Source organism: Aspergillus lentulus (assembly GCF_001445615.1).
Source record: "Aspergillus lentulus DNA, contig: Alt17, strain: IFM 54703, whole genome shotgun sequence".
NCBI classification, from domain to species: Eukaryota; Fungi; Ascomycota; class Eurotiomycetes; order Eurotiales; family Aspergillaceae; genus Aspergillus; species Aspergillus lentulus.
The window spans coordinates 289,008-302,206 of NW_028322112.1; the positions used below are offsets into that span (position 1 = coordinate 289,008).

The 13,199-nt window shown below is 49.5% G+C and overlaps 6 protein-coding genes across 6 annotated transcripts; 3 read left to right on the forward strand and 3 right to left on the reverse strand.

Moving 5' to 3' along the window:
- Positions 1-170: 170 nt before the first annotated feature.
- Positions 171-2,668, reverse strand: ALT_9133 (putative oxidoreductase C736.13; the record flags this gene model as incomplete). The annotated part of the gene is made up of 5 exons (XM_033564245.2): positions 171-608; positions 691-1,035; positions 1,532-1,541; positions 1,658-2,495; positions 2,554-2,668. The coding sequence occupies 5 exons, from the start codon at positions 2,666-2,668 to the stop codon at positions 171-173; spliced, it is 1,746 nt and encodes a 581-aa protein (XP_033420136.2).
- A 1,007-nt stretch (positions 2,669-3,675) lies between these two features.
- ALT_9134 (NADP-dependent oxidoreductase) lies at positions 3,676-4,953 on the reverse strand (the record flags this gene model as incomplete). The annotated part of the gene is made up of 5 exons (XM_033564246.2): positions 3,676-4,145; positions 4,198-4,329; positions 4,381-4,551; positions 4,609-4,724; positions 4,778-4,953. 5 exons carry the CDS (start codon positions 4,951-4,953, stop codon positions 3,676-3,678), a joined length of 1,065 nt encoding a protein of 354 aa, XP_033420137.2.
- A 1,142-nt stretch (positions 4,954-6,095) lies between these two features.
- Positions 6,096-6,835, forward strand: ALT_9135 (uncharacterized protein; the record flags this gene model as incomplete). Its single annotated transcript, XM_033564247.2, has 2 exons — positions 6,096-6,128; positions 6,185-6,835. 2 exons carry the CDS (start codon positions 6,096-6,098, stop codon positions 6,833-6,835), a joined length of 684 nt encoding a protein of 227 aa, XP_033420138.2.
- A 1,032-nt stretch (positions 6,836-7,867) lies between these two features.
- Positions 7,868-8,994, forward strand: ALT_9136 (fumarylacetoacetate hydrolase family protein; the record flags this gene model as incomplete). Its single annotated transcript, XM_033564248.2, has 5 exons — positions 7,868-8,032; positions 8,092-8,172; positions 8,225-8,338; positions 8,407-8,734; positions 8,819-8,994. 5 exons carry the CDS (start codon positions 7,868-7,870, stop codon positions 8,992-8,994), a joined length of 864 nt encoding a protein of 287 aa, XP_033420139.2.
- A 547-nt stretch (positions 8,995-9,541) lies between these two features.
- Positions 9,542-11,579, reverse strand: ALT_9137 (putative monooxygenase; the record flags this gene model as incomplete). Its single annotated transcript, XM_033564249.2, has 4 exons — positions 9,542-11,067; positions 11,131-11,256; positions 11,320-11,443; positions 11,499-11,579. 4 exons carry the CDS (start codon positions 11,577-11,579, stop codon positions 9,542-9,544), a joined length of 1,857 nt encoding a protein of 618 aa, XP_033420140.2.
- A 406-nt stretch (positions 11,580-11,985) lies between these two features.
- On the forward strand, positions 11,986-13,071 carry ALT_9138 (2,4,5-trihydroxytoluene oxygenase; the record flags this gene model as incomplete). The annotated part of the gene is made up of 1 exon (XM_033564250.2): positions 11,986-13,071. One exon carries the CDS (start codon positions 11,986-11,988, stop codon positions 13,069-13,071), a length of 1,086 nt encoding a protein of 361 aa, XP_033420141.1.
- Positions 13,072-13,199: the final 128 nt, after the last annotated feature.

The following is a 13,199-nucleotide window of genomic DNA, read 5'->3' on the forward strand; positions in this document are numbered from 1 at the left end:
CTGGTTTGTATGATTGGCCACCTTCTGTCGATGATACTTGAAGAAAATATGGACGACAGACAAGGCTCCTGACTTTGGTAATTATGGGGAGTCACACAACAGCGGTTATCGTGTACTGGCAATTATAAACAAATGGGTAAATAAACAAATGGGTAAATAAACAAATGGCACTATTGTATAATCTCGGCTAGGACAGACAGTAAAACCCAGTTAGTGACCCTGCAACCTTCCAGAGGAGACATGGCATTCCTATACCCCTGCCGGAGCTTAGCATCCAGCTCCACCAAGCTTAGATCCTTCTTATTACAGTGACGGACAATCTGAATGGCAACAGCGCAGAGCGTTGTGTCTTGTAGAATAGGATCAACTAATCCTATGGTGATATCAAGACCGGCTGTACTTTGGTTAGTCGGAGGCAGGAGCTCAAATAAACGAGTTTGCGATTCTCTCTCCGGTACGGTCGGTGCGTGTAGAGGGTGTACCGGAAAGTCCAGATGAGTGGTAAGATCTGCATATTGCGAGGGCGTAAAATCTACACTCGAAGGCGCCACAAGTCCGGTATCCGCAACTTCACGTATCGTTGAGGGGCATCCAAAGCTAGGAGTAACCTGACATATGTTTGGTCAGTCATGGCTTCTGCGAGCTGGCACCGCACACACTTGCACGCAGTGGATAGTCAGATAGTCATACGTTCGGCAACTGCAGGGCCATCGAGTCAGCGTGCAGTTCAAGGGTTGTCGGCACAGTATTTGCCGCGAAGCTGAGACTCGTTTGCATATCGTCTACGATCGCTTCTTGATGCTTCTGTGCGGTATCATGGTCCAGGACATTGTGACCAAGGCCACTGGAGGCCAACAAGGTCCGCAGTGCTTCATTTTCTCTGCGAAGCTCTTCTTCCACAGCCTGTCGCCTCCTATCAGCCTCAGCCGCAGCCTCCGCATAGGCTGTAATTTTGCTTTCTAGTTCGGCCACGTAGTCACGCCTTCTTTGCCGACATTTGCGCTGGTTTTCGCGGACCCGCTTGAGGTCCTCATCCTGGGTGATGGTCAGATGTTGTAACAGTAGTGAACGGGCTTAGAGTGTTCTTGCCTTGGTCTTTCGTTTTACACGGGGCATGGTAGACAATGTAGATTTGATTATGGAAGGGGACTATCTGAGTTTCCGATTGAACTAGATGGCTAACAAGCTCCGCTTGATGCTTGCAACGGTGGTTGTGCGGAATATTTGATGTGTCTGGTCTTATCTGATGACAATGATCTCCGGTACCAGACCGAAACGCGGGGATCCATGTTTAAGAAGAGCCACTTTAGACCACTCCTCATTATTTACTAATACTATCCAATAGAAGCAATGTGGTGACATACCAGTTATTGTTTACTAGCCCTTCTTGTACACTATTTCCTATGTCGCACCCTGGACTGCTAGATTCTGAAGCAATCGAGATTAACGAATGAAGTCTTCCTAGAAATTTAGTAAACGACCAAAGCCTTGTCCCGAAAAAGAGGATAATTTAGTTATAAGAGAAACTTACAAATGCAAAGCTAGTCCGTCAGGTTTTAGTTTATATATTAACATGCTATATATAGTTAAGCATCCATCCAAAGGAAGCTAAATTGGACAGCGAGATATGAAACCGAATCAAGTAAGCGCTCCAAACTTTTGTAACTCAGCCTCAGTCCAGTCCCAGAGACGTCGCCCTTGCTCTTCGTTTTTGGCGTATTTATTGTGAGCCTTGAGTATTCCCACGGGAACATAATACGCCCCATTGACGAGATCCTGCTTCTTTGCACCCGCGGCGGCCCATAACTGGCTATAAGCTCCTGCATGGACTGGTGTTCCAAAAATGCTCAGCATTTTCGAACTCAAGGCAGCGAAGGTAGAGCCCTCGCTCGCAGGGCCGTAAAGATCCGTGAATATGATACCCGGGTGGACAGATACAGCGGTGATTGAAGGAAAACGCCTTGCAAGCTCAGCAGCAAATAGAATGTTGGCTGCCTTGGAGGCTCCATATCGAAGGTTTGTGTGGACCCTTTTCAACTTGTCCTGATCCAGGATGGTTTCGAATGGTGGTGCGAGATTATGTCCGATTGAAGATAATGAGACAACTCGCACATCTGAATTCGGCTCCTGGGCCGTCTTCAGCAGGGTCGGGAGCAGGAGCTTGGTCAGAAGAAAGTGGCCTGTATGGTTTGTACCAAGCTGAATCTCATGGCCCATTTCTGTTTCTCCTGGTGGAAGAGCCATCACACCTGCGTTGAGCATTAGGATATCGAGCCGTGATGACTGTGCGTTGAATTGCTGGGCTGCATCTTTGATAGATTGAACAGATGTCAGATCAAGAGGAAGCCACGTAATGTTCACGTTATTCGAGAGCTGTCCTTTGAGAGAGCTAATGGCACTTTCTGCCTTTGTTTTCGAGCGTGCTCCAAGGAATATCTTCTCCGGATTATGCTTCGCTAACTGGAGGATGGATTCCTTCCCCAGTCCAGCATTTCCTAGAAACGTTAGGACCTTCCTCGATCACTCTGTTGGAAACCAGGGCGCCCGACGTACCTCCAGTCACCAAAACAACCTTTCCTGACAAGTCTTGTATATCTCGCTCAGGATCAAAACTCACTCCTCCCAAGTAATTGCAAGGATTTAGAAAGTCCGCAACAAACGCCGCCATTTTCACAGGGGGCCGTCTTATTCCGGTTGCCTCCTTTTTTTTTCTCTGCAATTAAATGAATCCAAAAGCCTTATATATCTTTTATGCCTACTGTGGAGCAAATGAGAGAGAACGATGATAGCGGTGACTACCAGGATTCAGGAAAGGGGAGAAAGGGGTGAGCTACACGGAGCGTCACGTGACATGGATCTACAGCTGAATACCTACTCCGTGCACCCCTGCGTTTGGTGGCAAAGTCTAAAACCTTCCTGGACACTCGCGAGCTTGTCTTGATCCAGCTAGTCAAGATCTCCAAATCATAATTTGTATGAGAAGGATCCGCCGCGTAGGTCCTTGGTTTATTCGCCACATGGCAAACACGGATAGACTGTTGCCCCGAACCTAGGGCTTGCCAGTGGATCCTCGATATATACCGAGGCTGCCCATATGGCTATCAAGAGAAGTTGAGCGGCTCTAACCCTACCACAACAAGCGTCGATAGCGGCAGTTTACAATTCGTAGGCGCCCGATAACCGAGAGAACGGACTCCCGGAGGGCTAGGATTCCGATCCATCCACCGGGATCTTAGACTCCCGGGCAGCAGCTTCTGGATCATCTAGGTCCGTACCTACACTATGGGGTGGTACTGTGGTAGCAATGCCAACATACTAGTTCTAGGCGACATCGCCGACAGCTTGTCTTCAAATTTGTTGAGGGTAAATCGCGCGAAAATATGCAGGTTGAGTATAATACAACAGCAGATCAATCCGGATCAGTCATTTTAGTGCCTGATAGTTCCTCACCAGTGTTAGGTCTATTAGTGACATTTCTTAATTTCTTAATGGTGCTGATACATTACTACTATTTAACATATTATGATATTAGAGTAGTATACAAGTTGATAAAAGCCTCAAAAATATCAAATGATGACCGGAAGCAAAGCTAAACCTCCACAACACAGTTTCAAAGGAAGTACCCTAATCTCCTCCGGGTTTGTTGACACGCACAGCCATCTGAAGTACTAATGGTCAATTCTCAGACTGAGCAACTTTAATCACAGCCTTTCCAAGGCCTCCCTGGTTGCTGTATACAACCTCACAGGCGGCTCGCACGGCCTGAATATCGGACATATCCACTGTAGTCCCCACGACTGTCTTCAATTTACCATCCTCAACATATTCCCGCATCGCGTCCAAGTCCTTGCCGTTCTCATGCAGGAACATGTAGGTATAGCTAACGCCGTAGCATCGAGCGCGTATCTTGCGGATGGAATCCAGCAAATTCAGTACGAATTTGACATATATTGGGACAGAGTTGCGGCCCTCAAGAAAATCCTGCAGCTGGTTCCCCGAAGGGGATGTCGCAATAGACACAACCCAGCTGGTCTTTGGTCGCATCAAACAAAGGTATTCCATGGCGACGCCGGCTGTGTCGAACAGAAAATCGACAGTGCCATGCTGAATCACAGTCTTTGGGTCTTCCTTCTTGTAGTCGATTACTACCGTCGAGTCAGCCGTTATTGCATGGTGAGTTATGGATGGACTTCTTACTCTGATCGACTGTTCCCTCTCCTAAGAGTTCGTCCACCTTGGCAACTTTCGATGTCGAAACGGTCGTGATCACCTTCCCGGCATTAAAAACGTGTTTCGCAAGTTGGCAGGCGTATAGACCGGTCCCGCTCACTGCCGTCCTGTTAGCAAACAACGCAATTATGATGAGAAGGTATACCATACGTCCGGCGGGTACGAATACAGTTTTCCCGGTCAGATCGCCATCATATTTCCTCAGCGCCTGAAGAGCTGTCATTCCTGCTAATGGAATCGAGGCTGCGCTCTCAAACGACAAAGACGGTGGCTTTAGCGCGATGTAGTCCTCTGCACATTTGGCGTATTCACTCCACGAGCCTAATTTGGTTTTGTCAGCTCAAGTACGGAGACTGGCTCTTTTCTATTCTTACGAACCTCGAGTCGTCTCCGGCAATCTAACGTAGACTGCATCTCCAACTTTGAATCGAGTCACGCCTGCGCCAATCTCGACGACTGTACCGGCGCAATCATAGCCGATCTTGTATGGGAACCTGATCCATTCTGAGTGAGTCATCTTTTGGCCATCTAGATGGGATGCACATACGCGTCTTTCTGCAGGAACTTCAAAATACCATCGGCCTTTTTCACGTCGATTGGGTTTATACTGGCAGCGTGAACTTTGATAAGAACATCTTTTGGGTCCTGAATTTCCGGCTTGGGGACTTCGGAGAGCTGGTACCCAGACGGTTTAGAGTAGGCAGGGACGTTAATAGACAGCATCTTGGTATGGGTGACTTTGAAATAGGGAATTCTGGATCTGAGAACCCGGAGTTGAGGAGATATATAATATTCCCGCTAAAATTAGACCGAATGAAGGAAAGCACCAGTGATAGCGCAGCACTGTCGCTCAATCCGGCTAGCTTTCTTGCTCCAGAATGGCGTAGAAATCTGATGATTCTAACTCTGAAGTTCTGAACCACCGTCAGAGCTGCAGGGATCCACCACTACGGATCTTGGGAAGCTTGAAGTCGGTGACGGCTTGATTAAATTCTCCGCGAATCCCCACCTGAAAATACCCAAGTTCCAAAGCGGCCACCAAGGTACCTCGGTACAGACCAAAGCTTCATTGCACCTTGTCAAAGCATCCACACCCACGGTTCCACAGTTCGGCCAACTGGTCACCTACCACTGCTTTTGGACAACCACCACTACTGAAAACCCTCATGCTCTGGAGTGTTGCACACTGAATAGTGTTTCGCGTTGCTCAGTAATCGTGGAAAACCTTTCGTCAATAGCCGGTCTACTAATGTCTTGTCAGCTGTTAGTGTTAACTGTGGTGTGCACGACGATGGCCTGATTACTAAGGTTCAGTTTTAAATAAAATTGTATTAAAAGCTAGTTAAGGTTGGTCCCAGAGGCGTTATTAGATCCGCTATTATAAGATAGAGCCCCAGAGTGGTCTAGGGCCCTAGACCGTAGGAATTTACTACGGGCGGGAACAACGCGGTCATGTGAGTTTCAGACAGCTGAAGTAAACAGCATGGTCCTTGATTGCCTCAAATAGATATCTGGAAACCCTTTAATACACATTTTCCAAATCTCTAAGGGCATGATGATCCAAACTAGACAATGCCTTAACAACCACTCTTTCCTGTTCTTTCGCCTACCTTCGGAACGACATCCGTTTTCGCCTTTTGTTTTCAACGTTCTCAACCTCCACGAGAATATCTCTCGAACCGATCCAGGAATCCAGAACCTGGAGTTGTGCACGTTGTCAGGCTGACAGACAAGGAGAGCGACCGACCAGAACCTACGTGGCCCCGTCACCTTTTTATCAGGCATCCCGTGTCAACGTTCCTCCGGTATCTGGTGGTATCAACATTCGGATAGGCAATATTATCTGGTATGATCGTCAGAGCGTGATGCTCGGCTGCTACCTGTCATTAGCCTTTTTCGTAACAGCTTTGGGAACGGGTTTAGTCACATTCATGTTGTACGGCTGCCAACCCAGGCGACTGCTACCAGGCGGCAGCATTTCAATCGACTGGTAGTGGTGACGGGGCATGTGTACTCGGCCAAATGGACAGTGTTCTATGGTGAGAGTGCTCTTGTGAATTCTCTATTGTACCGACCACTCGAGCATGATGGGCCGCAACCGTCGCATTTCGTAGCGCGCTGCCTCTTCAAGGTCCTGCGCATTCTCATTTTAGGACAATGGGCTCTAGTCATTGGAGCTGCGGCATTAACGGGCTGGGACGCGTACTTCACTACACTCTGGATTACATTCTGTATTTTCTCCCAAGCCTATCTTATTTCGCCGCGCATTAGTATGAAGAGCAGGATGCGTTACAGTGCAGGTATTCAGATCAAGCGCTTTACCACGAAGCTCAGTTCGCGCAGGACTTTGCTAAATACAGTCATCGCACTCAACCCCGACACTTTCTCCTGGTTTTCGAAAGAGAACCGCGAGGACCGGACGAAGTTCGATCAAAAAGGGATGAAATGGCTTGACCCAATACTAGCACCCGGTCCCGGCCGGCCCGAGTGGGAAGAACCGACTCGCGAAGCAATGAATGAGGCGACTGAACGATACCCTAATGACGAGACACTGGTGATACAGATGCGCCAGGAGAAAGATGAGAACAGGCTGAGCTTAGGATAGAATTCCAATTCCCTCCATCCAACTGGGGTAAGAAACTATTGGCAGCCCTTCATTCTGGAGGGCATTTACATGGCTGCGGAGCTGAGAGTAGAAGCAAAGGCCTCAGGCCGAAAGTTGCCGGTGGAGATCTAGGCGAATGAATATGAGTGGCTTTCTGGATTCTTGAAGTTTTCCTGAATTCATGCATATCCATCATTTTGCGGTGCCCCGTGACGGGGCTAGAGAGACGGTTGGTGACCATAACGAGCAATTTGACGTATACCAAGTAAACCTAGTTCTTGCCTTCGCTGCCAGGAGGTCACGATCAATAAGGACCTCGAGACTCAACCAAATGAGGCTTTTGAGAAGGAGAAGAAACATTTCGAGCATTTTTAACCAATTCACGTGGCAATTGACGAAACACAAATACTTTTGGAGGCGTCTACCCGGAACCGTCGACAGGAAGCCTGGGGTAGGAACCGTCTGGCACCGAAGTACAATGTTTTCTTGGACCTAGCCATGGCGGTCAATTTCAACGCCTTTATTTACGGTAAATATGGATTACTAGCGAAGATGGAGCAAAAGAAAGATGATACCTTCCATTTCAAGTTACTTCCTCATCGAAATGGCTTCCATACGTTAGGATTGACTAGCTGACTTCGTTGGCATGAATAACGAGCAAAACTATGAAACAGACATCGGAATTAGTGACTCTAGGTAGGTACTATTGCGATGATTATTGTGTTCGGGTCGAGCCCAGAGAAACCGTGGGTCTTAACTCTCCGCCAAAGATCCTCCGCGGGGGAATCTCAACCCTATCCACTGATCTACGGAACATCATCAGGAGGAGCCGAGGAAATACTTCGCCTTGTATTAGTAGATCCATAATTCGTCTGAATCTTACTATCTCGCGTTCTGGGCACTTCCACAAGACATTATCTCCCTCGTGAAATCTCCTGTATTCTTCCCTGCTCACTCAAACTTTGCCCAAAATATTTCAGAGGAATCAGCCTCAACGATAGATAAGACCGAAGAAACAAAGGACAACTGAAAATGGCCGAGTTCAAATGTCTGATCCATTTTGAAGATGAGAAGGGAGACAGGTTCTTTGCCGATATCGACTCTACGGAGCCTGTCATTGGGGCACAAGTCAATGCGCATCGTTCCTTCGAAGAACTGAAGGAGAAGAAAAATGGCACACTTGCCACCATTGCCAAGGTGTTACAAACCTGTAAGAATAATATCTATAGATGAAATGCTGCTCACGTCGACTACAGCTCCTCCCTCCTGTCCCTGCACACGATCTGCCGATCTACTGCGTCGGGCTTAATTATAAGAGCCATGCAAAGGAAGCAAATGTAAGTTCGTCACTGTACGGGGTCTCTAGACAGAGGCTGATCAGAAAATTAGCTGAATGTCCCCGCGAATCCACCATTGTGGACAAAACCCGCCGCCTCTCTGGCCGGTCCCGACGAGACAATCGCGATGAACCGCTTCTGTGCGTCCCATCTACCAGACTGGGAGGTGAGTGCTGTCCTCATTTGCTTGCAAAACATTCTGAACAAAAGTCTGACCATACCCATAAATAACAGGGCGAGCTCTGCTTCGTAACCTCGCGCGAGTGTCGAGACCTCACCGTTGAAGAGGCCTCCTCATATATTCTGGGTTATACCATCGGGAATGACCTATCCTGCCGCTTCTTCCAACTCCCCGAGCAGTCAGGCGGGCAATTCTTCTATGCCAAGGCCTTTGATAGATTTGCTCCGGTTGGACCGGTACTGGTGCACCCATCCGTCTGGGAAAAAAAAGAGAAGACGGCCCGGTTGGTGACGCGCGTCAACGGGCAAGTCAAGCAGGATTCTCACCTCGCCACGGACATGATCTACGAACCGGCGAGGATTCTCAGTTGGATGTCACAGGGTAAGTGTTCCTTTTACACCCCACCATTGAACAATATCATGAACAGAATGGCGTAATAATTGTTGTTTCTGTTCTTCTGATTAGGCACCACAATTCCCGCGTATACAATTGTTATGACAGGGACTGCCGCGGGTGTGGGTGCATTCCAAACCCCTCGACAATTTCTCAAGGATAAGGACGAGGTCGAGGTTGAGATTACCGGTCTCGGAGTGCTAAACAGCCGGATTGAATTCGAAGAGGGCCAGGACAATATGCTGTGAGATGACCTTTCGCATGTTCGAAGACTGTTAACATCACCCGAGTTTTCTTGCTCCGGGATGAAAGAGGCTTGTACTAATATGTCTCCTCTTATGAGATATTCAGGGCCCTTGTATGGAAATTGATAAAGTCCAAATTGTGGTATAGGTTCAGTCTGTGGCTAGTATAATTGGGGGGTGCCGCGGAGTGCTAGGTCGGCTGTATCTTGTCTGTTCCAGAATTTATATACTTCTTTTATCGTCATGTAATAGAGCCAATTCCCATTCTAGAAGTCCGCTGCTGTAAACAGTTCGTCATGATATGAGTAGGAATCTAGGTAAGGCACTATAGACTTGTCAATTTGTAGCACTTTGCTGGTATCTGGCCCAGTGCCCTGTGTGTGTCAAGAGTAAACAAGATGTGGAACAGCCTCAGGGAATTGCAAAACCGGACATATGACTTGTATATTATACTTACAGACTTTGCAGATAATGTACAGCAGGGTGGGATGAGACAAGAGCGCAAACAGTGACAGTAACGGGAAATTTTGTAAATGCAATCAATCGGTTTCTAAGAAAGGTTCCTTTCCAGCGCGTCCAAGCTACCCTTGAGGCCACCTAGGTCTCTGCTCATGGCAATAACAATATTATCCGGCCTCAAAATCACATATCGAGCGCGAGGGTCACCCAGGCGACGCATGAACTGCCCAGAGCTATATCCTGGACGGACGGGGTACCCAATAAGAAGGTCCGCCGGGGCTACACGACAAACCGGCCACCGGCTCGCACTAGGGAGGTGGTCTGACGAGTCGGAAGGGTCGAACTGCACAATTGACTGCTCCGATAACACTGCAGGGTCCATTTTAGACTGCCGCAGCACCTTATGGAGAGCGATGAGTTCCTGGTCCATTTCAGAGCACTGGATGGGGGCGACGACAAGAAGAGTCAAGATGGTAGGAACGTGCCGCAGAGCCTGGTCAGACAGCTCAACTCTCAGGGTCGAGCTATCAGGAAGACGTGTTTGCACGTAGACCTGGCCCAGCTTGATCCCTCCGCCGTCCTCGGTAGAGAAGCCACCCCCGACACAGCCGCGGTACCCTTGGCTATCTGCTCTGAACGGCCCGAGACGTATACCCAGAGCCCCGAGGAAAGCATCGGCAACGTTCAGACAGGCGAGCTGCACCGGTAACGACCATGAACCTTCTTTGTTGCACAACTCGCCGTTCTGCCGGGTTAGCCGGGCTGAATTGTCCGTGCCCATTCGACGTTCATCCGCCCAGGCCTGAAGAAGAGATTCCCGCAGAGTCCGTGAGTGCGCAAGAGAGCCCACCTTGGTGAGAATGGCAAGTCGCCAGGCTAGCCCAAGCGCATCCTGAACACCACATGCCACTCCTTGCCCACCGAATGGCGGGAATACGTGTGCCGCGTCTCCAATTAGCATGGTCCGCTCGGCAAACCATTTATTAACGACGCGGTGACTGAAGCGGAAGGGACGACAGCGAAGCACCTCAATACAATCCCTAGGAAAAGTTACCTCTACAGGGCAGCCGCTGTGAAGCGGCCGGATCTTTCGTGTGATAAGCGGAGTGAGATGCTCCCAGAATTTGGCACTTGCATCCATCGAATCGTTCCACTCAGGCACCGCAAACTCATGACGCCACAGTCGATCTGAATGCGGACCAAACCGACCACAGGCCACCGGCTTTCCAGGTGGCCGGCAGAAGTGCCAGTTGGCCGGCCAGAAGAGGTCATATACCGACTCTGGGTCAAGTCCAGCTGTCCAGAGTGCAAGGTCGGGGTGGCTTTGTGGCGTTGGAAGAGTGATTTTGAGGTTTGCTGCTATCCAAATACCTTCGTACTCGAAGATCCCGGTTTCCTGGCGGACACCAGCGGAAGGCTCGAGGAAGTGTTTGCGGACGACGCCTCGTTTCCCATCTGCTCCGACCAGCCACGCGGCGTGGATTTGGTGAGGTGTTTTGTCGCTATCGAGGTAGTGGACCGTCACTCCGTTGGCCTGCTCGTCACGACTAACCACTTCGCAACCTGATTGGAGGGTGCAATATTCGGAGGAGGCTACCAAGTGCCTAAGGAAATACTCTGAGCGCAATCAGTCAGACTTGGTTCGACGGGACGTGAGGTTCCGTATGTAGGGGTTCTTACCCAGCCGCGGTTGACTCTGCAGGATGGTACACGGCAGAGCATGTTCCAGCACGTCCGAGTCAAGCATGGTCCTGTAAAAAGGTTCGTTCTGATGGGTAGTCGTATGAAAATTCAGGGAGTGTAGCTCTACCAGGTAGCTAACATTAGCTCTAATTCTCAAATAACTGAAGGCCTGAATATAGCACCTACCCTGCCCTATCGAGGAGACATGCTTCCCCAGGCCTAGGGTCCATAGACTTCGAAGAGCATCACCTGTGAGCACGACTCCTCGAGGATCCTGCGTGATCTCATGCTCTTTCTCAAGTATAATGGACTAGAACAGAGTCAGGTTCATTTCCTTTTAACGGATATAAAAGATATCCACTTACTTTAACCTGGTGTCTTGCCAGAGCAAGCCCTAGAGTGAGGCCCGATGGGCCACCGCCAACAATAACCACGTCGGTATTCATTGGAAAACTGAAAGTGCAGGGTGGAAAGGGTGACTGTCAGGCAAGTAAATTATAAAAGGGTCTGGAATTTTTTGATATAGGCTTAAACACTTTAACATTTTGCACGGTGTGTAAATCACAAGGGTGAGTATAGTTAGTGGCTCCGAAGATGTGCCGCGGCGAGTCTCAATATCCGACAATGGGAATTCTCCTGCGGGAACACATGGGATGGCGAGGATAACAGATTTTGCCCCAACTATTCCGTTATAATATAGAAATAGAGCTGTTTATTTATTTCATCTTGCTAGTATATCTGGTATCTCTCCATCATTGACAGAACGAACACAGACCAGTTTAGGTTGCATTTACCACGCAGCACATCAGAGGATATTACTACAGGAAGCACAATCGCATCCCAAACAGCGAGATGTCTATGTTCATCCTCGATGTGATTGCCCGTCTCCCCAAGTCATGGCAAGACTGGTTCCTCCCACCATCGTCAATCCCTACCGTGACCAACAACGCGTCCAAAGTCCAACTATCTCGCATCGGACACGTCTATTTTGAACATAAAGATCTGGAGAAATTCGACAAATTCGCCAAAGACTTCGGCTTCATACCCGAGCAACGCAAGGGAAACACCATCTACTACCGCGGCTACGGCAAAGACCCCTACGTCTACGTTGCCTCGCAGAGCCAGACCGGCCGATCACGGTTTCTAGGCGGCGCCTGGGTAGCCAAGGACGAGACCAACTTTAAAAAGGCCGCAGCGCTCCCAGGAGCCGTTCTCAAGGACCTCGACGAGGCCCCGGGCGGTGGCAAGCTGATCACCTTCGCCCGGCCAAACGGCACCTTCTTCCACGTCGTGTACGGGCAGACCGAGCGCAGCGTCGACACCTCGACGGAGCAGCCCCCCTCCGCGACGCATGAGTCGCAAGGACCCTACAACACACCCTTCCAGAAGAAACGGCTCGGCCAGTTCCAGCGGTACCGCGAGGCACCCGCGCTGGTGCACAAGCTCGGGCACTACGGGTACGTGTGTCGCGAGTTCGACACCGAGCTGGACTTTTACACCTCGAATTTCAACTTCGTGCACTCGGATATCCTCAATCTCCCGCAGTTCCCGCACGTCGACGTGTTGACTTTCATGCATCTGGATCTTGGGGCGGAGTACTCCGACCACCACAGTCTGTTCCTGCAGCGTGCGCCGCCGAACGTCCGTGAGACATACCTCCATCACAGCTCGTTCGAGGTGGCGGACTTTGACGAGCAGCTGATGGGACACCGGTATCTTGCGAAGCAAGGGTGGAAGTCTGTTTGGGGTGTGGGACGGCATATCCTGGGCAGTCAGATTTTTGATTATTGGTATGATAGCAGTGGGTTCAAGATTGAGCATTATGCGGACGGAGACGTGGTGAATGAGAATAATCCGACTCGGAGAGAACCTGTCGGGCCGTTGTCTATATGGGGGCCTGAGGTGCCGAAGGATTTTGGGGATAATAAGGCAAGGTAGGATGGCGGTATTTATGTACAGACATAGGAACTCTCTGGTCTAGGCCATGTTCGCTGGTATGTAATATTATTATTTATGTTGATGTATAAAGTACGCATTGTCCCATCCTTGCTCCATAAGAGCATGCA